Here is a 26,697-nt window from a genome sequence, read left to right on the forward strand (position 1 = left end):
GCCGGCGGGGGAAGGGGCGATTGGAACACCCCCAGGGCTTAGAAGGGGTGGGACCCTTTTTTCCCCATTTCCGGGGCGCACCACCGGCATAAGCGGCTAGGGAAGCGGACAGAGCTCGGGCTGGGACCATGACGTACCCCAGACACACCCCTGAACCGTGGCTGTGACCCTGAGACCAAGAAATCTGATGTTCTTACCCCACAGACGACATTGAAGCAGCTGGAAACTAAAATGTGGGGGTTGTATGGTCAAGTTTCTCGTATACAAGTGACAGACATCAATCAGTCTTGGTAATTTTGCCTCCAGCTGCTATCAAAAAGGAAATATAGCCAACAACCTGAACTGATGCAGAAAAAGACACATCAAATCCATGGCAACAGGAAACTTTAAAAAAATCTTAATCTGCTTCCCTGTCTCTAAGAAGTATTTAGGAATAAACAAGAACATCGTCAAAATGTTTACATTTTGGTGTAATTTATTGGCACAAAAATATTCAAATACAACATGGCATCTAAACATGGCTACTCTGTTGTATTTTGTGCATCGTTTTTAATATGTTTAATTCATAAATCATAACTTTATCTTTCCCCTCATGTTTAATAACCATTATTTTCTGTTTCAAGTTATGACCAGTTCTTCCCATGCCTGCCTCCTATGCTAAGTACTAACTTTCCCTAGTTATTTCCCAATACTGCTTTTTAATCCAGACACTGCGGGAAGCTCCCAAGTGGTATTTCATTTGTACCCTGCATCCAGTTTGCCCCCAATCAACCCACACAGAGGCTCAGCTCAAGGTCTGTAATTCTTGGATCTGCTCTGACATCCTGATCAAGTCTGAAGCACGACTCCTGCACTAGTGTAATGAGCAGATACACAGTTTCCAATTTGGGGGCAAGAATCGTGTTTGAAAACAAGGTAACAGGATGAAACAATGGTAAAATACTGCTTCTCTTCTCTTTCCTCCCAGTTACCCAGCTCACCCCCAAACCTAAATGAAGCCTCCCTCACAAGCGCATTGAGCTCACCGCAGCCACACCAACAGGACTGACCAGGGCAATAATTAATCTGCAAATGACTTAGTTACATTGCAAAGTAAGTCAAAACCCGTATACAGTTATTTTCAATGGATCACCAGTTCCCCAAAGACCAAGTGGAACCATAGACATCTGTGGTACAATCAGTCTTCACTGTCCTGGAAACCCAAATGTTTGTGTTTCAGACAGCTTGTTTTTTTTCCAACAGCAGCTATACATTGGCTTAAACCAACTTTTAATATACAATAACTCTTTTCATTTACATTTCAAAATATTTGACAAAGGCTGTATTTCAGTCCAACGTTCAGTTTGTGTTTGTAGAAGAGCAAGTTTGGAGCGCAAAAGCCTCCAGAGTAAAAGGCTGTGGATACTTTGGAATCTTCTGTTACCAGAAAGGACACCTAAAGGAAACAAAGATACTGTAGTAATGCTGACTTGCATATAGTTTCACAAAGGCAACACTGAGAAGGACTGAGATTCTGTTCTAACTAGGCACTAACTAGTACAGGAAAAGTTGGCAGGTGATCCTCGTGCTTTTTCCCAGCTAACTACTGTTTAAAATTGCAGAAAAGATCTATTTCCTTAAGCATAGTCCAAAGTTAGCTAACTCAAAATGACAGTAGATAGTCTTTGTTTACTCTAGAACATGCAGTTCTTCATTGTAATGAAATCAGTGACCACCATGTGCCTTATTTCAAACACTGAAAATGTTGAGGCTGATTGTGGCTTAATGTTCTAAAATCCTTGTCACTATTTATAAACAGTAACTTTTTTACAGAGGACCATCCATGGGATCACGTCATAGGCTTGCAAAATTTACCAGAGTAGATGCATCATGTGGTAAGGCTCCTATGTGTAACTAACTACACAAGTGATGTTTTCCTTAGCTGTTCTCTGCTCAGGTTATTCAGGGAAGAATTTTGCAAGGTTATCTGAATGACAAACTCACCATCCAATGTAGCACTGGCACAGATTCTCGTGAGAAGTAGCTTGCTTAATGAGCAATTCTACTTGTGTGGGTACATCAAGCGTTTCATCATGAGAGAAGTCTCGACCTTTGAAATTAAAGGATGGAAAAAACCCATAAATGGAAGTCACAAATCATATAACATAACTTGCTTCTAGGTGGCAAGTTAAGGACTGACAGGACTTTTAACTACCCTTCCCTTGCAGTATATAAAATGCAGAATCTTCCAAACATGGAGAAACTCTAAAAACATATGGAGCCCACAACTCTGTTTCCCCTACTGCTATGGTTTCTTCCCTTTTATCTTCTCCAAATAATGGATAAACCAACAACAGGTAACTTTCAGTAGCTGGAATCCTGGTCCTGGTCCTAATCCCTACAAGTACCTTGTTTGGCAGGTGGGGGATCATTTCTTAGAAACTTTATAAGCTACAATTTTACAACTAAATGCTGCAAACTATAAAGCCAGGACAGTAGAAAATCAACTTCCACTAACAAGCCAAGACATGCAAAATATGAGGTCTGTGTACTTTTCAAGTCAGGCTCCTTTGTATCTAATTGCAGGCACCAGTATATAGGTGTTAGACAAAAACAGGAAAATGGGCCTCATCTACTTAATCAGAGTATGTTAAACTCAAGGCTTAATACAAAACACAAACACTACAAGTATTGCTGATCGATCTCATCAGATTTTGTTTATCTTATATAAACATAAAAACATGCTCACCAGTGAGCTTATCTCGAACCCTGTTGATGATTTGAATTGCCTTCTTATTTAGAGCTTCTGGTTTCACTAGGCCATCACCTACTAAAAAGACAGAAAGTAGGAAAGAGAATTAAGACTTAATCTGAACAGTAAAAGCATTTGTACTGCTGTTACATCTGTCCTTCCCAAACACCACAAATACCACTTTGAAAGCAAAACAAACCCAGATACCAGTCCATTTTCTACCACCTTTTTGGGTTTTTTTGGAGTTGAGAACACAGACAATTATATTCCTCATTTATGCTGACAAGGAACTGTATCTGCCCCATCTCACATAATTATATCTGGATCATCATGAAATTTTCTGATCTAAGAACAAATTTCTGCATTGGTATAGAAACAACAATGAGACTTACTGAAGGAATGGATGGATTCAGGCACCGTGGTCCCAGTTTTCTTATGGGCTGTCTCACCCAATTCCACACTGTCCAACATCTCTGTTGAAAAAACCATGAAAACATAAAAGCATAAATGTGCAGCTGAAAAGCCGATGAAATAATATACTTCTGGAAACATTAACAAAACTGTTAATCAGGTCATTTGAAAAGCATATTTGACTGTAACCACACATCTCTATCCCTAAGGGAAGCATATCACAGGAGCAAACATTATTTTTCTCCTGCTAACATACTGAAAGGCCTGATCCAACTTGTAGGAACATTTTGTACAAAAGTGTAAATGAAAGGTATTTTGAAATGATGTATAATTAACCTAAAATTACAATCAAATAAGCGTGTTCATTTGTAGAACTTGTCATAGGAAACACCGTCCCTATTCTGCAGTCCAATAGCAAACAACTGCTAAGATTCAACACAAAGCTCTCCACGTTCAGTCAGATGACTACTTGCCAGGCCTTGCACACTAATATTTGGTAAGCAAGTAAGTAACTATCACATATCAATTGTACCTTGATTACATCAGTGTGTGTGCTCCAGAAGGGTGTTAATATAACAGTAAAGGAGCATCTGCTTTTTGAGCCAAATCACTGAACTCACCACAGTCCTAAAGCTGTTTATCTATCTACTTTTGAGAAGATGACTGAAAATATTTACCCAGCCTTGTGCACCGCTAAAAAAAAAAAACCCACTCCAAACATTCATGACATACACCATCTTTTCTACTCACCTACTGACTGACTAGCTGAGTAGGAGTCTGTTCTTGTTCGTGAGCGCTTATTGCCCTTGGTATTTGCTGCAAGAAAATAAGAAGTTGAAAAGTATGCACTGGAGTTTCAGCGTTTCATAGCAAATTCATCCACAAACAGTACAGATCTGACTGCCTTTCCTCCTTCTCCAAATTTTACATCACTTGAAAATAGCTTTCAGTCTCCTGATGACAACACAAAACCAACCCGAATAATTTTGCTTGTGTTTAAGGGCAAAAGGCTTTGAAGCACTGTGGTAATTTCACATTTCAATCCTTAAAACTGTGTGTGCACAGGAATTACACTTGCAAACCAACAGTTTCACCAGGTTGTCTTCAAACAGACACTGGGTGTCAGGCTTCTGGATTTCTTGTATGGAATCAGACTGATTACTCTCTTCCTGTCACTGTTTTATCAGAATCACTTACTGTCCATCAGCCGCCAATTCAACAATGGATCATACACAAAGGCTTCAAGCACAGCCATGACACTGTCCTTATGTTCGCGCAGGACTTCCATCACCGTGTGACAGGTGATTCTGTAATTGCCATCGAGGCCTGTCACCTTCAGAAGAGAAAGAAGCAAATCAACCATGCTGCTTCATTCACTATGCAACTCCAGCCCATAACATTCAGGGAGCGGGAAGTGGCATGTGCTTTGTACTGGAATTCACTTCTGCTATGTTTTGTTCATTAAGAGAACAAGACAGATGTTCATTACAAACTAAGAAGCTCCCTTCTGCCATTGAGATGATCTTTGCAAAGTACCATGTCACTGGCTGTGCCTGGTTGTTGCAAACAGCTATTTGAAATTAGAAAACTAAGGAAGGTCTAAGAAATCAGAGGAATTTCAGGGGCTTTTTTTGCATCAATGGAAAAGTTGCTTTCCATTTTTATGTATTGTAAAAATCACAGGAGATATTTTAACTTACAGAAAAATGCAACTGAAATATTAACACCTTTGGTTCTTACAGGAGTGAAGAGGTTTAGCCACAACAGAAAATACAGGAAAAACTGAGAAATTGGTGCCGTTTTCGCTAGGAACAATCCCCTTCATATGAAAGAGGGAATGCTTACCTCCATAGCATTTGTCAGCATCCTTGTTAACCTAAATGGAATCTTCTCAGGGAACTTTTCTCTTGTCATTGCAACCTAAACACATGATAATGGAGAATTAGTAAATTAATAGCTAATTTATTATTTAAGAGTTAGTAAGTATAGGGGGTTTTTTTCCTACGATCTTAAAGGTTATATTCCAAATAGGAAACAAAGTCCCAGCTTTATGTTTCTCAGTTTCCACAAATTTTGGGGAGTAGCTAGATAATTAACTTGATAGCAGAGGGAACACTCAGGTGTGTGCCCAGTTACTAGTGTCAAGTAACACAGACTGCCTATCTGCAGCTTAAATTGCTCCAAGAAATTTTATGGAAAAGCGATGTTAGCACTTTTTTTGCTTGTTCCAGTGGTCAGCTAATCCCCAAGACATGCCTCTGAGATGAAGTATCCATTATTTTCATCTTGCTTATAGGTAAAGTGAAGCCCAAAAGAAAGCCACAGGGCTCGCCCAGGATCACTTTCCAAGGTCAGTTTGTCCTGGCTTATAGATTCATTTCTGTTCTGCCAGAAAATGTGAAATATTATGGAAAATTTCATGTCCAAATACAAAGATTTACCTCGAAACAGTCACCAAAGTCGATATGCAGGATCTTTCCACTCAGTCTGTCTAACATCAGATTGGAGGGGTGTCTTTGATGAATGAGTAGGAGAAAAAAATAATAGAGTGACAGACCATTATAAAAACCCAAAGTAAATCACAGCAGCTCCGGTCTGAAATGATATTTATCTTCATGAACAAGAACAGCCAGCGATAGCTTGCTTGTCTGAGATCTTCAATCTCAGCATGAACAGAATAGCTTCCTGACAGTGCATTTATCACATTATTTTTGTAATTACTGCTCAGGAGTTAGAGATCTTCTCACCTTGGAAGATAAACAACCTGTTGGACCAGAGCCATCAGTACATTTCTTGGATATGAACGTCTGTTTTTCAGTTAGGATAAATTCTTCTACTCATTTTATGCTTTTTCATTTTTTCCGTAGAGAAAAATGTAATGAATTATGCTACAGGTGAAGTAACGCAAATTGGATTACCACCAGCAAAGAAGAGAATCAATACAGAACTAGGAAAACCACGACGCTGCTATTCACGCTGACTTGTTCCAATTTTGCTTTAATTCAGTTTTCAAAGGCTTATAGCTTCATTATAAAGACCTTTAGGTTCACAAATAAAAGCTTTTGTTATGAAAACATTTGAGAGTTTAGCTGGTTTTGCATTATTGACCTTAAATTTAAAATATATTGTCTTCAACAGTATTTTGGAAGTTATGATGTCCCCTTTTGACAGTAAGCCATATACTAAATCAAACATTTGTTCCTTTTTTTCTTTTTTTTTTTATTATTTGCCTAATCCATTTGGATTATACACACTTCCCTCCAGAACATGTCTGCATTGCAGATCAGAAAAAGCACCGTGATAAGTAGTAGTTAAACTAACATCAACTTTCACGTGTTCTAAGTCTAGAGCAGCTTCTGGGGGGGAGGGGTTATTTATCAGGACTTCATGTGTGTCTGACAACTGTTGTGTACCTACATAGCACTAGAGGTTCCTGGCTCACAGAATAAATATCCACCAGGCAAAAAAGTATGCAAAATAAGTAGTGTTACTGAACTCATTTGCAGGGAGAATCAGAAGACCTCTGCCACTACATATTTTCTGGATTTCTTTTTTCTGCTTCATGGAACAAAAACTGATGCTTGATCATAGTGCTTCTTTCCTCCCCAAAAAGCTGGATGTACATGTACGGTCTTAACAGACTTTGCAAAAAAATTGCAATTTTGTATGCTTGAAGCACACACAAGCACACAGATTGGTGGCAAAAATCAACAGTATTTGTTTTATAGAATGGATGGAGAAAGATTTCCCATTCTGTGAGTGAAAGGACAAAATTAGAACTTGTGGTCCTTGATGTAATTCTGTGTGTATTCCTCTCAAAAGGGAAAAAACTCTGATTTGTACTCAAGATACACAGGCCTTACATCTCATGCCTGCAGTGCTGAAAATAATGGCAACACAATTAGGTCCCAAAAGACAGTATTGTTACAACTCATCAATAACTGCAATGAAAGATGTTATCATAAGAACAGGTGCAAGGAATGAATTGATAGGCTTACACAGTCTGTGCTTTTATTTAAAGGAAACCTTTACAATTTCACTTACCTGTCCCCAAGGCCCAAAATGTACCCAACCATTGACATTACAGCCAGTGAACGAGTGTAGTTTGTTCTTCTGTCAAACCACACCTACAAGTGGAGACAAAATAGAAAAAGCCAGGCAGGCATGCTACATGTTTCAGCTTATATTTTAATTTATACATTAACCACCTGCATTTTGCACAAAGCAAGACTGACTGCCAAACACAAGCCATTGCATGTACTGAACTCACCTCCGAGCTTGGACTTTTCAACCACAGCAGTTTGGCAAGGTCATCACCAGCAGTGTTATTGACAGCATGTTCAAATACTTCTACTTTCTGCATCAGAGTCAGGTGGTCATAATCTGGAGCCATCTATAATTGAGAAGTGACACACAGCAACTTAAAAAAAAGCACCTCCAGTAATCCCTAGCTGTACTATGAGAAACAGAGCAATCACAAAATTTCAATATAAACCGGACACGAAATTTGTAGACTGACCAGTATGCTCCCAAACACAGTAAGATGACTACCCAACAGCGAAGAAATCATTTAAAATGGGATAGCAAATGATTTAACATCCACAAAGTAGTCCATAGCCATACTGAATTAAAATACTGCGAAGATAAATATGTTTAAAGAAACATATCCACATAAGTCTTCTTGGTTGGCACACGCTTTCCTTTTTGGCAGGCAATTCCAACTTTTCTAGTATTGTTCAGTTTCTCCAGTCTGTCTAATTTTGGCCCTGTTGCTTAGACACAATGTAAATGCCAGCAGCGTGGCACCTTGTATAAAGCAAATCATAGCCACACAAAATTTCAGGCACATTTTAGTCACCAGATAGCAACAACCTGTGGTCACTGCTAAAACAGGAAAGGAGAAACAAATGAATGCATGGCCAATTTTACCTCTTGGTAGCATTTTAGAACTCCTATCTAATATTTTTGCACTTATTACTGGTACCAATAACAATCAGAAAACAGACAAAAGAAGAACAAGCTGCACACCATTATTCTTCATTAAGACACTGAAGTCCTAAAAGAAAGTACCAAAAACTCTGCCAGCTTTGCCCTTTACCCTCAGCATGATGCGATGCTCAATGTTGAGCAGGATCTTTTTCTTCTCTCTGTAGTCTCGGATGAGTGCATGCAGTGTGTCACAGTGAGGAACCCAACCAATCAAGCCTGAATTTGTAGACAGTGGAATAACAGCATATCTCTGGATGCTACAGGAAAAAAATGGAGAATCAGAGCTCAAATTGTTGTATGTTGTGAATTATCACATTTTGAGATCCTTAAAACAACTACCACTAAATCCAATTCTGATCCAAATTGTCTCTTTAGTAGTTGCCCTGCTTTTCTTCTTTTCAGACAGACCTGAAACATCCCCTTGGACAGACTGCTGCCAGATAATCTATACAATTCTCACAGCTTATGTGGTTTTCACTGAAAGACTGCTTTCAGAAGGTACATGTTATGTCACCCACGATGATCTATTATTTGCACATGACATTTGATATGTTCATGCTTGAAAAACACTGTACAGAATTGCAGTCAGTGACTATTCACCGAGCTATTTAGTGAGCTATTTATTGACTATAATAAAAAATCCTTGACTAAAAAAAGTGTTTTCAGGCTCCTAAGGCAGCACTCAAGCTATTTTGAAAGAGGGGTTGGTTGCTTCAAAGACCATAACTATTTAAGAGATGGGACTCCAATTAAGTGAAACAAATGATCCCCTCAGGATACATTTCCTCCAAGTTTGAAGTCTTGAATGTTTTTTCCTTTTTTTTTATTTAATCAACTTAGTTCCAAGATTCACCATTTCCTCACAAACCAGCTGGTTGTGCCAAGGGTTACTTGGGAACTGCACCTATGTAGGGTGTCACTTGTGCCTAAGCACATTCAGTGATTATCCACAACACATACCTGAGGTTTTTACGAAGAGAAGTTGGGTCGTTTGCTAGCAGAGTGTTGACCAACCCAAAAAGCTGCATCACTCTTTCGTCTTGGCGAAGGTCTTCGTGACCTTTCAGAAGGAACACAAACTCATGCCCATTGCTTCCTGCAAAAGAATTAATACACAGAAGTTTACTCTTGCTGAACAAACAGCAAGAGTAAATACACATGCACCCAGGAACTGGGAAGTGTGGCAGTCAGACTAACCAGACCACTGAGAAATACCTTCCTTGAAAGGAAAAGTTGGAGAGGTTTTACCTGGTAAACATGCAGCTTGACTTAAAAGCAATGACTGTTTAAATACTAGAATAGCTAAGTGAAAACTGTTCTCTCACCCATTAATGTTAACTTCCTGGGCCGCTGCTTGGAGGTGATGACCTGCAGTGAAGGTGCAATGGACTGAATGCGTATGATGGGCTGGTTGGGATCGTATGTTCCTGGCACTGCCAATTCCAGGTCCCGGCACATTAAGAGTTTTGGTGACACGTACTGCAGTTCCAAAGAAGTGAGCTACCAAAACCAAAAGAAATACAACCCACCAGAACTTCAGTTAAATCTCACTGAAACATCTGAAGTGGTCATTCTGTTGAGGGACCTAGAACAGTTCAGTGAGTTGTCAATACTTCAGATGCTTGCAGGAAGTGCTGCATAAGCAGCAAACTTGCAGCAAATCACATGCAGGTATTTCCAGAATACTGAATTTAAATGTTTTGAATAACCAGAAAACACGAAACAAAGATTGGTATTGACAACTTGCACCGTAAAACCTGCAACAGAACTGCACCTCTCCCCCCACCTGAGGCAGCTGCTTTGAGATACGCCGGAACACATGGTAATAGAGGTCCCAAGCCTGAGTTAGGTCTTTGACGTTTCCTGATTTCATGTACTTCCTGCACCATTCCTGAGCTTCCATTAGATCTCTGCCATAGGCCTAGGGAAGAAGTGAAAAACAACAGAAGAAAAACATTTCTACAGACTGTAGTGGAACAGGTGGAGACCACTTAATACCTACAGAGAGCATCACAGTCTATTTTCAAATTGCATTACAAATACTTGATCTCACATTTTTATAGCGTATCAGAATTAAAGATCCAGAAATTCCTGGATCCAAGATACACAGAGTTCATTAGACAACGTTGCTCACAAATAGACCTCAGGATAGAAGGCAACAGAATGAATAGAATCACCCTTTAACAGTAGGTATACAAGCTCAAATGAATTCCTTTTGCTGGCTTGAGAGGGGTCATCTCCACTAGAGGTTACTGTGAAGTAAAGCAGACTGGACTTAGAAGAATTAACTGCAGAGCAGTTATATATTTTCCAGACCCTATCAGACACCCAGCCAATATAAGACTCCAGGGCAATCTGTACTACCATGGCCCCTGTAGTACTGTAGTCACCAAAAGTGATACAGATCTGAAGATAAATGTCAATTTATGAAGTCTGCAACTAACATAATGCATCCCAAGAGATTTACTCTTTCTGTTAGATTGCAAAGGCCCTTGTAACACATCTGGAGCAGGTGGCTGTCCTGCCTGTTTTTGAGGGCATGCAGAAGGTTATGCTCTTGACTATTTCCCGATACCTGATTGAAGGATGTCTCCTTTAAAGTCTGAGGCCCACGCTCCATCATTGCATGAAGTGGTTCCAGCACCTCAAACATTCCCTTCACATTCCTTTCTCCAAAGTATAGACGAGATGCTTCTTCTAACCCTTCATGCCACATCTCATGCCATAGGATGGCTACACGGATTAGCTCTTCACTCACCTGTTTTAGGACAGGAAAAAAGTTCAAATGCCTAAAGAAAACTGTTATGACTGTATACTGACTTACAAATGCAAAACTACTTTCTTCTCTAATGATTATAAAATATTTGTTGCTGGCAGCTAGAGGGAGCCACGAGAACTCCCACAATTCTGTTACACATTTTTTTCCTGTGAGAAGCTCAGACTTTTCTCATGTTATTTGTTGCCTTTGAAATTTTCCTATACATTTGTGTAGTTTGGCACAAAAGCATTACTTTTTATTCATAAAGAACCTTAGCAGATAATATCTCTTTATGGAACAACAATTCTTCATTTATTTATTCTTTAAATCTATTCATAAGGAGACACAACAACTCAGTGTTTGAATGTTATGGTTGTTTTTAAATTAAAGCATTCTCTTGAGATTACAGTAATACTGTAACTTCTTCCAAACGCAAAAAACAACAGATTAATTGTACTTGAACAAAATTAACAGTGAACAGTCGTTCTGTGTTACTATACCTGTGGTCTATCAGTTCCTGAAACACAATACACTTTATGGTACACTAAGTACTCACCATCATTGCCTGCTGTACCAGGGTGTTACTATGCTCACACATGTTTTTCAAGATCTTATTTGCAGCATTGTGGCGAGCAGTGGTTGTAGATTTAGAGGCCACAGTCAAAGGATAGATCAAAGCCTACAAGGGACATCAACCAATAATATTTTAGAACCACACAGAAGAGCTACATAAACTGAAACATTAGCAAAGCATTAATAAATAGCAGCCTTAGGGCTAGACAAGAGAAAGCAAGCTTGCTTCTGGAAAGAGATGATAGGAATTTACTATTCTAAATCTTCCAATCTGAAAAGCTTACAAGACTTTAATTCACTGAGTAGCAGAATGACTTCAAGAGCCTGTATCAAACTGGAATACCAGAAAACCTTTTAGCATTTTGTGATTTTCCACAACATAGGAAGAAATTCAGATAAAACATCTGTGAGGTAGTCTCTGAATAGTCACCTAATGAGATTTAAGAAGGTGATTTGCACTACCAAATATTCTATCAGATGGAGACAACTTCCCCTGCTGCATGGCTCATCCATCTCTTCTTTCCATTTTTACGTGAACAGTGCTGAGGTGAGAGAAGCAGCAGCAGAAATAGTCCCCCATCCTCACTTCCAGTGCAGGCACTTAGACTAGGTGAAATGGAACATCGGAAATGCCTTAATTGGCTATCAGTCTATGGAAATCCCTCCTCTAAGCCAAAGCTTACCTGGGGATGGTACCGCCCAATATCTGTGAGGAGCTGATGAATGAGACGTCCTACTAACGGTCGAGGGGTGTCAATTCTTGCAATGAGCTGAGGGATAACCTAGTAGTAAGGATAAGGTAAAATAAACATCCCTGTCATCTCATGTGTTTTGTTCACAAGCTGTCCTGCCCTCTGCTAGAGACTTCTCAGTCTCTAAAGGAGAGAGAGGGACCCACAATTCATTTTTTAGATTGTCAGAGGATAACACAAAGTTCCAAACAGTGTCAGAAATGCAGAACAGCTCAGTGAGATCACAAGTGTTCTGTGCAAAACTGTTATAGGATCCTCTTCTGGAAAGAGTAGTATGTGTCTTGAAGTGTAATGCTCAAATAAGAAATAAAGCCTTTTTAAATTTATTTACAAGAGTCATTCTACAAAGCAGTTGTGAAATGGACTGAATTACATCAGAGCAGCAGCGGTGTTTTAAATGAGCACCACTGAATGGACATAGTCTTAAAATTTTCATTCTCTCTCATTCATATGCACTAATCTGCATATAAATACAGAAACATAGGCAAGTATGTTTCTCATGTCTCTGTTTAAGATGCTTGTTAAATCAGTTACAAATTTTGCTGCACACTGCTCTCACCACAGAGGATTGTTTAGCAAAGGATCATCATGGATATCATGCAACAAATCCCCAAGCTCCCCCCCAAAACTGAGATTTGTCTCAGCCCTCTGTGTGCCTTACCTGCAGCCAAGTATCTATTTGGATTGCCTTGACTCCTTCTACCAAAGCCTCATTCACATCAGGCCAGTGACCATAGTCAAACCATAGAGTAAGGACTCTTAAAGAGAAATACATTTGTTAGGAATGAAACAAAAAAACCCCAAACCATTCAGTTAAGTACCTTCAGACCCATTTACATGTGACTCTTCCCAGAACCTAGAGATATTAGCATAAGGGCTAATCCACCTAACATAAATTAACTTGGACTGAAGTATTAACTTAGTTTAACCATAACAAAAAGAACAGAAACAGTTTCCACCTAATCTTAAACCACATGCCCTTATCAGCTGGATTTCATTTACTATGTGCTTTATTATGTACCTTAGAGTGTCTTGTAGATTGTTTCCTCTGGACAGAGATATGGATCGGGAGGAAACAAAACCCTGGACAGCAGGGACTGTGTACATCAAGAGAGTCTTGGATAAATCCTTTTGGAATGAAAATTGCTGCATTAGTTCTACACAAGCACATCAGTCCACATGAATCCTAAATTTTGCAAGTGGAAAGAGGGAGAAATACATGGAAACATAGATCTAGTCCACCTTATAGTTGACTCCTGCTCATACTCCTCACAGGACACATTGTTCCTGGAATATTTGTTTTTCTTGACTACCCATAGGCCTTTCAGCCTGACAGTGAACTGTGAAGTGTTTTTATAACTCAGTTGTTGGCAAAACTATGGACACCAAAGCAGCCTAAAAAATACAACCCTACTATAACTGTAAGAGATTCCTCAGTCTTTCATGAAGAGCTTAAGCAGCAGAACTTGTTAACGCACATTGTATCACCTATGACAGCCATCCATGCCTTTGCTTTAGTTCACAGCTAAGTTACCACAATTTGCGTTAATTTAGTCCTCTTCCCTTAAGACCGAGTTAACCTGAACTTCCTCACTTCTGCTGTAAGCTATGAGCATGTATATATATACACACACACACACACACACTCACTCATGCACGCATACAGACAGCTTACACAAGCCAGGTACACACAGTAGCTTGCTCCCCAGCATAACATTTTCCCGCGTCCAAGCAACACATACCAATCTCTCAACACAAACAGGGAAGAAGGGTACCTCAGTGACTTTTTTCTGCACTGGAGATGGGATGGGACTGTTCTCTGTGCTCTCTGCATCACTCTCACTATTGCTGCCCTCGGTGTTAGCGCTGGTGATGCTGGCTCCACTGGCATGACGTAATTTCTTCTTCTCATCTCTGGCCTGGTTTTGATGTTTGTAGTGAAGCACTGCTTCAAAGTTCATCACTGCCCAGGCATGCCAGGCCTGCCAACAAGAGCGAACAAAAGTCAGAAGGAAGATGAATCCTTTCTGCAACCTGTACTTTCTAATTATTAGAGATAATAATCCAACCCTTCTGAGTCCACAGACAACAGTAGTAATTAATACCCTGCAGACAACACAATGCTTTTCTTTCTCTGATCACTTGTAGTTTTAACTGCCTTATTATCTTAAATAACATCATGGTAAGTTCTTGGCCAGGAGCTCCCTACTGAATATTAAGGCAAAGGAGCTCTGTAGCAAAAATTAAATCACATTCCATTCACGTACACCTCAATTTTTCAAAGCTTAAAATGAAGATGAGTATGTTAGGACTAGGGGAGGTGTTACAGGAAGAAATACAGGAGATGCCTGCCCCAGAGAAGATCTGGCACCAAATATTAAATGAAGTTTCACATCCCTGAAATCAAAGGCTCTTCGGAGAATTAGCAACAAGGCTACTTTCCTAGTTCAAGTATACTGAGAGAGAACAAGTTAAATTTTTTCCATTTAGATTCCCCTTTCCCCTTCGCTGTTAACTGACAGGAGAGAAAGTCCCAAAAGCAAGAATAGAAACTAAATTGTGGCCTAGTTTTACCAGCCAGATAAAATTCTAAACAAGCGTCTCATGGTTGCCTGGGGCTGCTTTCTCTGTTTTTTTTAATCCTACTCACAGTAACAAGGCAGGTTGTTATAGGAGATCTTCCTATGAGCACCTTCCTTTCCTGTAGTATGGGACATGATCAAATTTACTGATTCCTCTGCAATGGTGCATGGAACCTTTTCCTTACTGACCTTGTACCAGTTGCGATCATGCTCTGTTGCAGCACTGTAGTATTGCAAGACTTTGGGGATGGTACTCTCATTGATGCCTTGCAGGTTCAGCTGCCACTCACCCAGTTTCAGGAAACACCTGGTTAAGCAAAGGGATTATTGACTCAGAACCTATAATGAAAATGAAGCCTGCTGGATTAAGAGCCAGACTTTTTATCTGAAGTCTGAAAGACATTCCATGTGGTAAACCCACTCTGAGCCTCTTCTGTAGGCTGGAAGCACACCTGTTAACATGTAATGTTCAAAACACCTACATCCTGATTGTAAGTGTGGAGCTAAGTAGTTAATGGTTTAACTTTTAGGGGGGAAGGTAAGGGTCAAACTTTGTTCCTCATTTGTATCAGTTATAAAATAAATGTAAGAAATAACAGTAGCATGAAAAGACTTCATCACTATAAAATGCACACCATGTACATGCTGGCTAGCTGTACTTATCAACATCCAACCTAGCCTTCTGGAGAGAACACTGCGACAGACAAACAGTGGAAACAGAGCAACTGCTCTTCCCCCAAGCCAGAACCCCATTAAGTCATCCCCTCCCTGAGGAAAGGAAAAACAACATATTTTTACTGCAACAGGGTGGGGCTGTGAAAGTTTGTGCAAAGCTTAATACTTTGCTCCCTCAGCAGGCTTTAAATACCACAGTTATACAGCTGTCCTTTCTATATTTTGAGTTTTCCAGAAAGCATTGCGCAAGCAAAATATCATGTGCGACTCATTACTAATTTGCCTTCCATATAGTCACTCTGAAAAATATGAGACTATGCTGTTATCAAGTTCCCATTCTCATAAAAGGAAATTAAGTGCATGCCTCTCTTCAAAAAAAGAAACCCTTCAATAGTAAGCGCTATGCAGTTTTTTCTTTAGATTGGAAAAAAACAGATCTGACACCTCCAGACCCATAGAGGAAAACGGAGATTATAAGATGTGTTTTTAATGCAACAATATTTTAAGAGACCATCACATGCTGGGCACCCATTGCCCAAAGCACTGCTGTTGTATTAAGGGCACACACTGCCAAGCACAGATGTGCCAGGCATGAGGGAAGTGTTTCTTTCCTACTGACTGGATCTCCTGAAAACCAAAGAAATAGCCATGCTGAGAGCTCTGCCTTCTGCCAGTGAACCACTGTGCTGGAAAAATACAACCAGCCACCAGCGACAAATACAAGGTTGTTTACATTGATGTGTCACAATAAAATTTACTGAAAATTATATGATAGATAAGAAAGCAATACCAAACGAGTCTCTACCAGCTAAATGAGAAATCCCCCGTTCCTTTTAATCAAAGCACGGGCCTTGCCTGAAATGTGTTATCTGCATGGACCCTTTTAAACTCAGGAAAGACATGGGTTTCACTATATAGCTAAAGGGTGTCCAAGGACCGGGTGCTGACCGTGCCATGAGCTTGTGGAGTTCCTGCTTGTGCTGCTGGTCCTCAGTTGCAATAGCATGCTGTGCCTGCTGCTGCATTGTCTGCACGAAGTGCTGCATGTGCTGGAACGCATCAATCTGTAATTGGATGATGGTTGCAGTAAGGACCACAGGGATTAAATACAACTTCACAAGAGAGGAAGACAATGTGGAATTAAATTTTCAATAAAAGCAAAGAATGGTTTTGTTTTCTTTCAAAGCTTTTTAGCCGTTTACATCGCTCTAAAATCAGTTTATATTCTACATATGCAGCACCAAATAAAAGACGACCTTAGGGATTCTTGATGTCTCAGAAATCTGGCCACTGAATTGCTACACTGAGGAACAACTAACTGCATCCTTCCAATGCTAGGCACACCTTCACATCATACGTACAAGTCAAAAGCATGACCAACCATAACACAAGCTAACATTGGGCTCTGATGTGCAAGAACTCAGCTCTGGCAAAGCGACAAGGTCACCTGTACAAGAAGAAATCTTCAACAGCAAGAAACGTCCTGGTACTGTTCATGCAGAGTGAAATTCTAGCAATGATATAGGGATGCCTCATTTGCAGTTGAGCATGCACATTGAAGACAATCCAGCAATTCCAACAATCAAGCAAACGTTCAGAGCTTACAAACTGTATCTGACCGGGTCACTATCATAATAGACAGGATCACAAATCCAGAGAAGCCTCTCTATAACATGCTATGGCCTGAAAAAAAAACAACCCAATTTGAAAAAATAATGCCTGAAGGAAAACTTGCAGCTTCCTGATCTTCCCTCCTAAACCCTCAGCTTTGTCTAAGCTTACAGTACACGCCATGGGACGTAAACTTTGAATTGTTTCAACAAATTAAAGTCTGGATTTCTCCTAAAGTTGTTTAAGAAGTACAGATGTATATTGCTCCTTTGCCAGCAGATTACATAAGGCAGTAGTGCTAAAGCAACTTGCACTACCAAATTTTGAGGGAAGACTCTTTTTGAAATTCCTGAGAAAGAATTACAGGGTAAGAAAACCCGAAATTAAAGATTTAAGAAAAAAGTATGTATGCTTCACTGGAAACAATTAGAGTAAAGCTCTTGCAATCTTCAAGGTCATTTCAGGTCACAAACTGCAGAATATGCTATTAAGAGTCCAATTTACTCTTGTGCCTTCTCCAGGAATGAGCTACTTCAGAGTGAGACAAGAATCACCTGAGCTGAAATGCCTCATCTATCCCATTCAAATGTCAGCGTGCACAAGTCAATTGTCAGGAAAAAGGGTATTAGCCCAGGGTGAAATAAAAGAAAGTATCTCACTATTAATATTAATGGCGGGCATTCCACAGCTTGTAACCTAGATAGTTGGTTAGAAGGGGGTGGGGGGAAATAACAATCATAGTTATGCCATTATGCCATACATTTGTCAAAAATAGTCAAAAAGATATTGCTGAACAGTTACGTGCCCCTCATATCTAGATACACCTCACAATCTGCTCTTCAGTTTCCATTAATATTGAGAACTGATCACCATAAACTGACAGGCAGAGCACTTTAAGACAACTTATTCTTTCAGTGTTAACAACTGAATTCCTATGTTTGTATGCACCCTTGTTAAGGTATATGTCTGTAGAATGCAGCTGCTGGCAAAGGTCCTTGTTAGAAGAAAGCTTTTTATCTGTTGTTCAAGAAAAGATTGTTGTGCAGCTCTGCAAGTGCTATGTGGCTGGTTTCCATCTAGATGCCAGTTTTTTCCTGCTGGATCTGGAAAGTGCCAAAACAGCAGTAAGGAAACATTTTTAGGTCAACCAAGCAACCTTGAACACCTCAGCTAGAGAAAATAGTCATTTCCTACCATACTAGCCCGCTTCAGCAGCTTATTACTTAGAATACCAAATCCAATGAACACACACAGAGTTATACAAAACTCTGGTCTACATACATCACTAGGTATAACTATGTATTTATTTAGTTACTGATAGTCACTCAAATAGGACATAAGGACACACTCAACCATGTAATCCTCCTGGTACCAGGAGAATTCCCTAAACACTTTCAGTGTTTGGTATAAACAAACACCTAATTCTTAATCCAGACTACAAACTCTATTGTACCCTAACATAGCTTCTTCTGCCACACAGCAGCACCTTTAACCATGAATTTCAAAAATAAGCATCTACTTTCCAAGCACCATAAAGGACTGAATCATTGAGTCAGTCCTTCCAGCAGAAGAGTGCTCAGAGAAAGGGTTGAGACTTGCATGCAGGTCCAGGATGAGTGCCACCTTTGGTAAAGTATTTCTCCCTCAGCCCTATAAACAACACCCAGTTTTAATGTGTTAGAAAAGAAAAAATAAGGAGCCCCTAAGCACAGAACTTATGTACTATATTTAAATAGGAAATCATTCTATGAGGAAGACGAGGTGATTCTAACCCCATCTGTCCCTCCTTCTCATCTTTGCTGCTTTTCTAATCTTTTTTTTTTCCCCTATCTTCACAGGCTCCACATATTCTTGCATCAGTTTATTTTAGACACATTCTCTCCCCCCATCCCCTTAATCTTTGTGCCTTCTTTCATTCTGCTTTCTACAACTGCACCAGTTTCCTGCATCTTGTCTGTCTATTTCTTTATCACAGGTCAAACACAGAAAAGTCCACTTTCACTCAAAGAGGCAGGCAGAGAAGACCCATATACTGCTTGGGTCATTTACTGAAGAAAGTAAGAAACCATTCCACTCTTTCACAAAGCCAACAGAAAAGGAACTCATCAGCAGCTCCTGTTTTTTAAATTCAAATAAAGAATAGTTAGGTCATGGCAATGTTCCCATAGCAATGGCTCTGTTCCAATGCTGGCAATCCCAAAGACAGGAAAAATAAAAAAGATGTGGCAGAATATGAGAATAAATAGAGGCTTTAATGTATATTAAAAAAAAAGATAAGTTATCCAATCTGGAGCTTATTGGATTTGATTATGTAAATTCTCCCTGTGTTGCAATGTCAAAAACATTCACCCTAGGCTCTTTGGAGCCAAATTGTTCCCATGACAAAACCCTATGTACTTTTCAGCTGTCATTCAGTTAGAAATTTTCAATAGTGTCCTTAATAAAAGTCAGTTCTGCTCAGCAACTAGGGACAAACTGTTCAGGATATTTTTCTAAAACTGGTAATAAAAACCCCTTACTCTTTCAGCATGTAACTCTGACCATAGGTACAGTGTGGAGACCTGGCAATCACTACAGTGGATGAAAAGTCAAATACTGAGCCTGCACAGCAAAATCCTGGTGGGGACAGAAGAGCTACTATTGACCATTAATCTTGGTTGCATCCCTTCGGTACCTGATACTGGTTTAGCACAAGTAATCTTTCCACATAGGAAATAAAATTAGGGCCAGGCCTTCTCGGTCGCTGAAGAGTTTGAAAGGCAAATTTGAAAAGCTTATCTTCTGAATAAGGAAAGGGATTAGTTACTCTCTTTTAGGTGAGCAAAAATAAAACCTTCAGCCTTGACTTTGTTCTGTGGGGATTATGAAGAGCTAACGTGCATACCACTGCACAAAACCTGAGCAATGAAATGCAGAGAGTACTATGCTCTTTTGTACCTTACGGGCGCTCTTCCACATGTGTTTCATGTATGCATAAGTCACTTGGGGATGTACTGTTGGCAGTGGGTGATCCAGCTGTCGAGATGGATCTACTCCCAAGAGCAGGACAAGTGTCTTATGGGCCAAAGCCTGGAGAAAGTTGCAAAGAAAAAAAGGAGGTTAAACCAAACTCATTCTTACCTCCATTTCATATTGACCACAGTATTGCCTGTCACTAAAAAATACCTCTGATCCTCCAGATAAAACACAGACATAACAGCCTTATTACCATTTCCTGGACACATTAGAGTACCACATGATAAACCATATGTCTTCACGGGGATCAGAGCATTAGATTCTCATTTCAGAAGCCAGTAGAGAGTGTGAAGTCTCCTTCTCAATTATTTTTGGTAATAAATCTTGTGATGAATGTTGAAATAGGATTGTAATGCCCAGCGATATCAATATCACATTCTACATTTGACAAAGACCACTTTAGGAGAGAGAGCTGTTATTAATAATTATCAGTGTTGCATAAGGACTTTCGGGTATAGCATGCAACAAAAACTTGGCCCTATGGATCTCAGGTATAATACTAGTTCCACGAAATTAACCTTGGCTACAAGCATGAACTCTATGCTGATTAGAATTGTATCATTTCAACAGTTTCTGACCAGTCTTCCTCAGAGGACAGCCCATCCCACTTGGGAAACGAAAGTTTTCGAAAATGCTCAAAGCTGAAGCAGCATGACAAAGCCAATAGTCTAAAAACCTGCTGTAGAGGGTAGAGCTTGATAATGCTCACCAGTCTCCCACTCTTGCCACACAAGCTGGCATACTTGAGCCAAGTTCTCATGTCCTCATGAGGATTCACAACAAGAGATCGGACCATCAATATTCTTTGCCAGTCTTCCACAATTCGTTGACAGCCCTGAGAGAAAAAGGAGGAGAGCACTTGTTAGCATTTTATCTCCAATCTACTCCACAGAGCCTTAATTCAGAACCCGAAGGGACTTTTCCCAAAATGGAGAGACTTCAGTACCCATAATTCGCAGCAGGCCAATATTACGATCTAGCTGGCTATTTCTTTAATACTGTAATGTGTGAAGAAGGTTAAGTCCTTGACTCTTATTCTCTGCAGCCAGCTCAGTGTTTGCAGTCTAATGGTATCCTCTAATGGAAAAAGGAGAAAAGCTTCTAAAGCAGAAATGCATCCAAAAATCAGAAAAGCTCTTTGTGCAATTCCTAAATGAGTCAAGAGTTTTATAACCTTTCTCAACCTAGTTTTAAAGCCTATTTTTCGTTTAAACAGTGACAAATCTCAATATGGAGATGGTACAAAACCAAATGGTTCCAAAGATATTTTTGTTATCGCCCTTTTTCTTCTCCTTGTGTTGCTTTTAGAGGCTGGCATGACTGAACTGATATTCCGCCAGAAACTCCATTCCAACTGCTATGCTGCTTGTGCAAGCATTGTCTGGTTCTTGTCTGTCTCAAGGGAGAGGCACAACAACATTGTTAGTCAGAGCAGGATGAGCCTGTATTTCAAATGTTCAAGGATGCTACAGAGAAGTAGAATTGTGGAAGGGACAGTAACACCAAACACACATGGTGCTTGTTGAAATGGCCAAATATTTCAGGGTAACAGTGATGCTCTGAAGTTCATATTGATCCAGAGATGACTTAGACTTAGTTTTGAGGTAAACAAAAGAATTTCCAATGGCAGCAAGCACCTTAGCACCAAAGCATCTGTTTCCTTCCCTTTTTCTTTGTCTCCAAAATTGAGGGCTGGGCAGTTAGGCAAAGCTTGTTCCCCAACACCCAGATAAACCTCATCCAATAGACATTTTAAAATTATTAAAAAGCAGCTATAAAATGTGCAAGAACTGTATGTACTGCTTTCAGGACTATAAACAGCTGTATTCAGACATTACACTTCCTGTCACACTCAGTTTCTCCAGCCCAGTGGAATGCTCCTGAGCTTTTCCAGACATCAATGCAGATGGTAGACTAAAAGCTTTGCCACAGTTTCCCAAACAGCTAAAAAATATGCAGCAGCACAGCCTTTCATAAGGAGGCAGATATAGTAGTCACAGTGAAGAACTCTGCACAGGGAGAAATTCTTCCTCCTGGCAACGTATCAAAATTTGGCATAATGAGAGCATTTTACCCTATTTTTTTTCCCCCCCTGCAGGAATCACCTCTTTAAACAGCATTCCTATATGTACTACTACATCTGAAGATGTTCATTTTCACTGTAGGGATGCCTCTTGTAAGGAAACAGTCTCAAAATATTTGGCCAATTTAAATCGTCAGAGGTGCTTTGGATTTTTGTTGTTTAGAGTAAAGAAAGGCACAAACTTTTCTTTAAATACAGGAAAAGCAGCATTGCTAAAGGTCTCAAGAGAACAAGGCTAATCACAGAATCAGAGAATCATTTAGGTTGAAAAAGACCTTTAAGATTGAGCCCAACCCTAAAACTATACTGCCAAGTCCACCACTAAGCATGTCCCCAAGTGCCACCAATCAATTAGAAGTGTTCTTGTTAAGGGGTCAAAAAAGAACAGTACAGTCTTTTACAAGTATGTGAATTCTCTGTCCAGTTTTCCAGCATTGTGAGAGAATTCACTTCTTAAAATGCAGCCAGCCAGGTAAAAAGTTCAAACTAGCCTTTTTCCAAACCAGTATTTCCAGGTGCAGTCCAACACTGAGATAAGCAGCCTTGGAGATGTTACTAGCGTACACATCTATTTCAAGGCTTAAATCACCCTATTGAAGTGTCACATCAATAGACACCTCAGGAACATGAACTAAAAAAAAAAGCTCAAACAACCATGACAAATGCAAAGGAGACAGACAGCATGCAACCATGTAAGCCTATATGCTATTGGGATAGAAAGAGAAATGGAAAGATTTGCTGAGCCATCACACTGACTCGCAAGGAAGCTGTTCACACCAGCACATCAGCATCTCCATCCCTCATCTTTACACAGATATACCTGCAGTCTTTCCCACCAGATCTGGCGGATGATCTCACGGCGCTCTGGTACAAGTTTATACTGGATAACCTCTTCCAGCTCTGACAGCATCTGGCAGGATACCATAGCCTGAAGGAAACAATCACATTCCATCCCAATCACTACAGAACAAATCTATAATTAAGGAACAGTATTTTGGCATCAAAATTTTAAGTACATATGCTGCTCAACAGGTAAAGGACCGACTACTATATACTGGTATCTAGATGATCTGCTGATTCAAACTTTCTAAATGTCAATTCTTATTTCTTTTGAGGGGGAGAGCTCACTTTGCTGCTTAATTTGTCCCAAAGCTGCTCCTACAAAGTTGTATTTCTTATCTGCCAAGAGCCATTTAACTTGTTGGCCTACGCAGGTCTTATGTTTGATACAAGCGATACTCAGAAGTTTTATGCAACTTCTAGAAAGAGTCTGAAGCAGCAATGAGGAGAATGAAGGATGAGAGTTAGACACTTACCCCATAGGCTCGACTGTAGCTCTCTCCTGCCATGGCAGTCAGCTCAGCATCTAGCAGATCTCTGGCTTTGTCAATGCACTGAAGCAAAACAAGATATCGGCACAAAAGTAGCATGTTTTATCTAGAGTCAAGTGTTGGAACTGCTATTCATCTGTTCTATCTCATGAACAAAGCTGACATTGTTCCTATTCTCCAATAAGAACCAGGAAAGGATGTTATTGATAGAAAGAACTGACAGGAAGACAGTGTCCAGGGGCAGGTATAGGGGAAGTCAAGGGGGCTTCATTTATCACATGCCCAGTCTGAAGTTTGTCTTTCTACCAAATCAAAGTCTGCAGTATTTCTAATCCTACTGTCATGGTAGAGATCATCATTAATAACATTTAGAGAGGAAGAGAGAAGTTCACATTTTACTGCAAGAGAGTCAGTTACAACAAAGCCTGAAGAAACGTCTCTTGATAATATAAAATGATAGAAAATAGCTTTCACTGTTTTATGTAACCCAACGGGGTTTTATGAATGTTACAGGACAGCAAATTCCATTTCTCTTCTTCTAAGACATGCTCTTCAAGCATGAAATAAATCCTGCTCTGGTTCCAGTCATTATATAATCTCTCATCTATAGTTTTTCCTATTCAAAATGTTAAAGGTTAATCACAAACTCCACCCCTTTGAATGCCTGGCTAATTTTACTGTGCACATCACCCAAAAATCTATGTACGGGTTTTGACAGAGCAAACTGAATTACTCCTTTATCTAAGTTGGCAAGCCAGCACAGAATTCTGAGAAATGGTACTTGAGCTTCCTTGGAAAGTAAACATGCTTCACATCTACAGAGGGGGAAAAGTCGCTCTGCAAATCCCCTGCGACAAACAAGCATAACAATGCGGCTCTGTTTAATAGACTCATTCCTTGCCTTCATTTTTCATCTCAACCTAAGATTTAAGATTTATCACTGCTACCACAAAAATTAGAGGAAAAGTTCTGGTACATAATATATAAGAGCACTTCACTGAAAAAGCTGCAACAGAGAATGCACAGAACACCCATGAAGAATCTTATGTGTGCCATGAATGCCTTTTATTAAGCAATGCCTTGTGGAATGGAACCTTTGCTGAGACAATCCTTGTGCACTGTTTGTCTAGAAAACAGAAATACAAGTAAAGAAGCATAAGAATGACTAGGGCATTCTTACACTACAGCATTGGACTACTCCTATCTGTATGTATATTCATTGCTGTGTTTCTGGAACCACAAGATAAGCTCAATCACCAAGGTCTAATACATCAATGGAAAAAAGGTTATTGGGCAATTCATAGGTTATAGCCAAGTGCTTTAAAACAGCATGTCTTTCCATGCAGCAGTATAGCCTAGTTCACCTTAAACTAGGTTTTGGGAAGCCAACAAGGAAGGTAATTACCTGCTGAGCCAGGGAGAAAAGGTCCTGATGAAGAGCCAGTACAGCCCTGTAGAAAGCACCATCGTGGGTGTCCCTTGGGATCATGCAGGTATATTCTTCCATGCTATCCCACTGACCTGAAAAGACACAGATATCCTCAGTAACACCACAGCCTTCTCTGCAAGATAAGAACAGAACTATGCTACCGTGCTTAGACATCAGCGACTAGGCCTGAATGCTGAGTGGTACTGCTACATTTAATTCAGGTCTCCAACAGCTTGTCTTTGGCAGGGACAGTCTGTGTGTTATATACAGAAACTGTATATATATATATATACACACATACACAGAAGAGTTATAGACAAGCCAAAACATAGGCATTTTTCTTCTGGGCAAATTGTTATCCTCATGGAAAAGATTCTTGCATTCCTTGTGATGAAAAAGTTGAAGTGCTGACATTTCTAAAACATTTAAATGAATTAGTGTCCTACAAAGCAAAAGATTAATTTTTCTCAGCAAACGCTTGCAGACAGCAAGTGATTTATAAGCTTCTCTAGTAAATGGCTGGCTATCAAGAGAATTGATATTTGCACCATTTATAGATTTATTCCACTTAAGATTGTCTACTCAGCAGACAGCACCTATCAAAACACTCAAGAGATATTTTTCTAGTTTGTAAATAAGAGACTGCCACAAATCTGAGAAATTCTATTAATCTCATTTCAAGTCTGAGCTATGTGCAATGTAGAACTAAGTAAGAGGGACCAGCTAAGCAACTGATTATCTGCTCAGACTAATAAGTCAGTCTCTTTGATACTTGAGAGCACACTGGGAAACCTTATGTAAACATAGGTTTTCCAAAGGGCTTCAGTGTTCAACGACACTTACTTCATATTCCAATGTAAATTATTTGTTCTTTGATTTTGCTGTTTCTTATATTTTGTAGTTCTGAAGCAAGTTAAAACTATCTGTGCCTCCACACTGTGGGTTGTCATATATTACCACACAAGGATACATTACCTAGACCCCAGGCGGCAGCAGCAGCCATCCTAGCCATCTTAGCTTGAGTTTCATCATTCACCTGCGTCCACTTTTCACAGCATTGCTGGTGGAGCTGCCCCCTAAGAAGAATCCACAACTTCTGATCAGTGAAAAGCCTCTCCTAAGAATTCCACCTTGTTAAACAACCACTTTTCACAGGCACGACAATCACCAGCCCCGTCATTCTTTTCATGTAGAGTGGAGAATAGGACTCTCTTCCTCTGGCCAGCTCAGACATACTAGTCTGATGACAAACACCCTGTCATCAGAAAATAATTTGAAGGCATACTATGGTTTCAAAACATGAATTCAGACAAAAGTTTGCATTTGTTCCTCAGCAGTTAGTAACCCCTAGTTTACAAACTGAACTGTCAACTCCATTTACAAAAAAAAAACCCACCAAAACATTCCCCAGAAAAAAAAAAAAAAAAATAAAAAATCAAACCACCACCAAATAAGGGAGGCTTAATATTTTTTGCAAGTGTCAGTGCAAGGAACATATGGTCTGAATAGCTTGTGTATGGCTCCTGCTATCATTTTGGACACACACATCATCAAGTTTGAAGACAGAGGCTAGAGAATCAAAGCTGCTGTAACCTAGTATGAAGACTTGCTATGGCAAGATCTCAGAGGGGATCTAAATCTGTCATTGCCATGGGAGGGGAAGCATCAGGATTTGTTATGTTATTTGTTTTAAATCAACTGTGAATGCTCCATTAATCAAACCAATTACTGTGGGTGTTGCAGTTCCCAAATTTCTC

General features: G+C 39.8%; 2 protein-coding genes across 8 annotated transcripts in view; both read right to left on the reverse strand.

Moving 5' to 3' along the window:
* The window catches only part of EXOSC10 (exosome component 10), a 15,642-nt gene extending 15,512 nt beyond the window's left edge, over nucleotides 1-130 (reverse strand). Inside the window, exon 1 of the mRNA XM_035901848.1 lies at nucleotides 82-130. Within this exon, the coding sequence (XP_035757741.1) occupies nucleotides 82-130 (49 nt within the window). The remainder of the gene's footprint in view (nucleotides 1-81) is intronic.
* A 355-nt stretch (nucleotides 131-485) lies between these two features.
* MTOR (mechanistic target of rapamycin kinase) overlaps nucleotides 486-26,697 on the reverse strand; it is a 68,515-nt gene continuing 42,303 nt past the window's right edge. For 5 of the 7 annotated variants that reach the window (XM_035901798.1, XM_035901794.1, XM_035901796.1 and 2 more), the window contains 28 exons: nucleotides 25,916-26,016; nucleotides 24,917-25,032; nucleotides 23,497-23,574; nucleotides 23,001-23,108; nucleotides 20,807-20,932; nucleotides 20,020-20,151; nucleotides 16,420-16,535; nucleotides 14,986-15,103; nucleotides 13,990-14,196; nucleotides 13,236-13,342; nucleotides 12,876-12,972; nucleotides 12,146-12,244; nucleotides 11,446-11,568; nucleotides 10,707-10,889; nucleotides 9,918-10,052; nucleotides 9,457-9,631; nucleotides 9,092-9,227; nucleotides 8,241-8,388; nucleotides 7,413-7,535; nucleotides 7,187-7,269; nucleotides 5,584-5,656; nucleotides 4,988-5,062; nucleotides 4,340-4,475; nucleotides 3,893-3,958; nucleotides 3,124-3,204; nucleotides 2,729-2,809; nucleotides 1,984-2,089; nucleotides 486-1,435 (listed from right to left, as the gene is read on the reverse strand). In XM_035901798.1, coding sequence (XP_035757691.1) covers nucleotides 1,420-1,435; nucleotides 1,984-2,089; nucleotides 2,729-2,809; nucleotides 3,124-3,204; nucleotides 3,893-3,958; nucleotides 4,340-4,475; nucleotides 4,988-5,062; nucleotides 5,584-5,656; nucleotides 7,187-7,269; nucleotides 7,413-7,535; nucleotides 8,241-8,388; nucleotides 9,092-9,227; nucleotides 9,457-9,631; nucleotides 9,918-10,052; nucleotides 10,707-10,889; nucleotides 11,446-11,568; nucleotides 12,146-12,244; nucleotides 12,876-12,972; nucleotides 13,236-13,342; nucleotides 13,990-14,196; nucleotides 14,986-15,103; nucleotides 16,420-16,535; nucleotides 20,020-20,151; nucleotides 20,807-20,932; nucleotides 23,001-23,108; nucleotides 23,497-23,574; nucleotides 24,917-25,032; nucleotides 25,916-26,016 — 3,145 coding nt within the window. In that variant the 3' untranslated portion in view covers nucleotides 486-1,419. Of the gene's footprint in view, nucleotides 1,436-1,983; nucleotides 2,090-2,728; nucleotides 2,810-3,123; nucleotides 3,205-3,892; nucleotides 3,959-4,339; nucleotides 4,476-4,987; nucleotides 5,063-5,583; nucleotides 5,907-7,186; nucleotides 7,270-7,412; nucleotides 7,536-8,212; nucleotides 8,389-9,091; nucleotides 9,228-9,456; nucleotides 9,632-9,917; nucleotides 10,053-10,706; nucleotides 10,890-11,445; nucleotides 11,569-12,145; nucleotides 12,245-12,875; nucleotides 12,973-13,235; nucleotides 13,343-13,989; nucleotides 14,197-14,985; nucleotides 15,104-16,419; nucleotides 16,536-20,019; nucleotides 20,152-20,806; nucleotides 20,933-23,000; nucleotides 23,109-23,496; nucleotides 23,575-24,916; nucleotides 25,033-25,915; nucleotides 26,017-26,697 lie in introns of those variants that run through there. The other 2 variants (XM_035901799.1, XM_035901800.1) reach the window with 2 other exon arrangements.

This window comes from Egretta garzetta, unplaced genomic scaffold (genome assembly GCF_000687185.1).
Source record: "Egretta garzetta isolate BGI_Z169 unplaced genomic scaffold, ASM68718v1 scaffold69, whole genome shotgun sequence".
Lineage (NCBI taxonomy): Eukaryota > Metazoa > Chordata > Aves > Pelecaniformes > Ardeidae > Egretta > Egretta garzetta.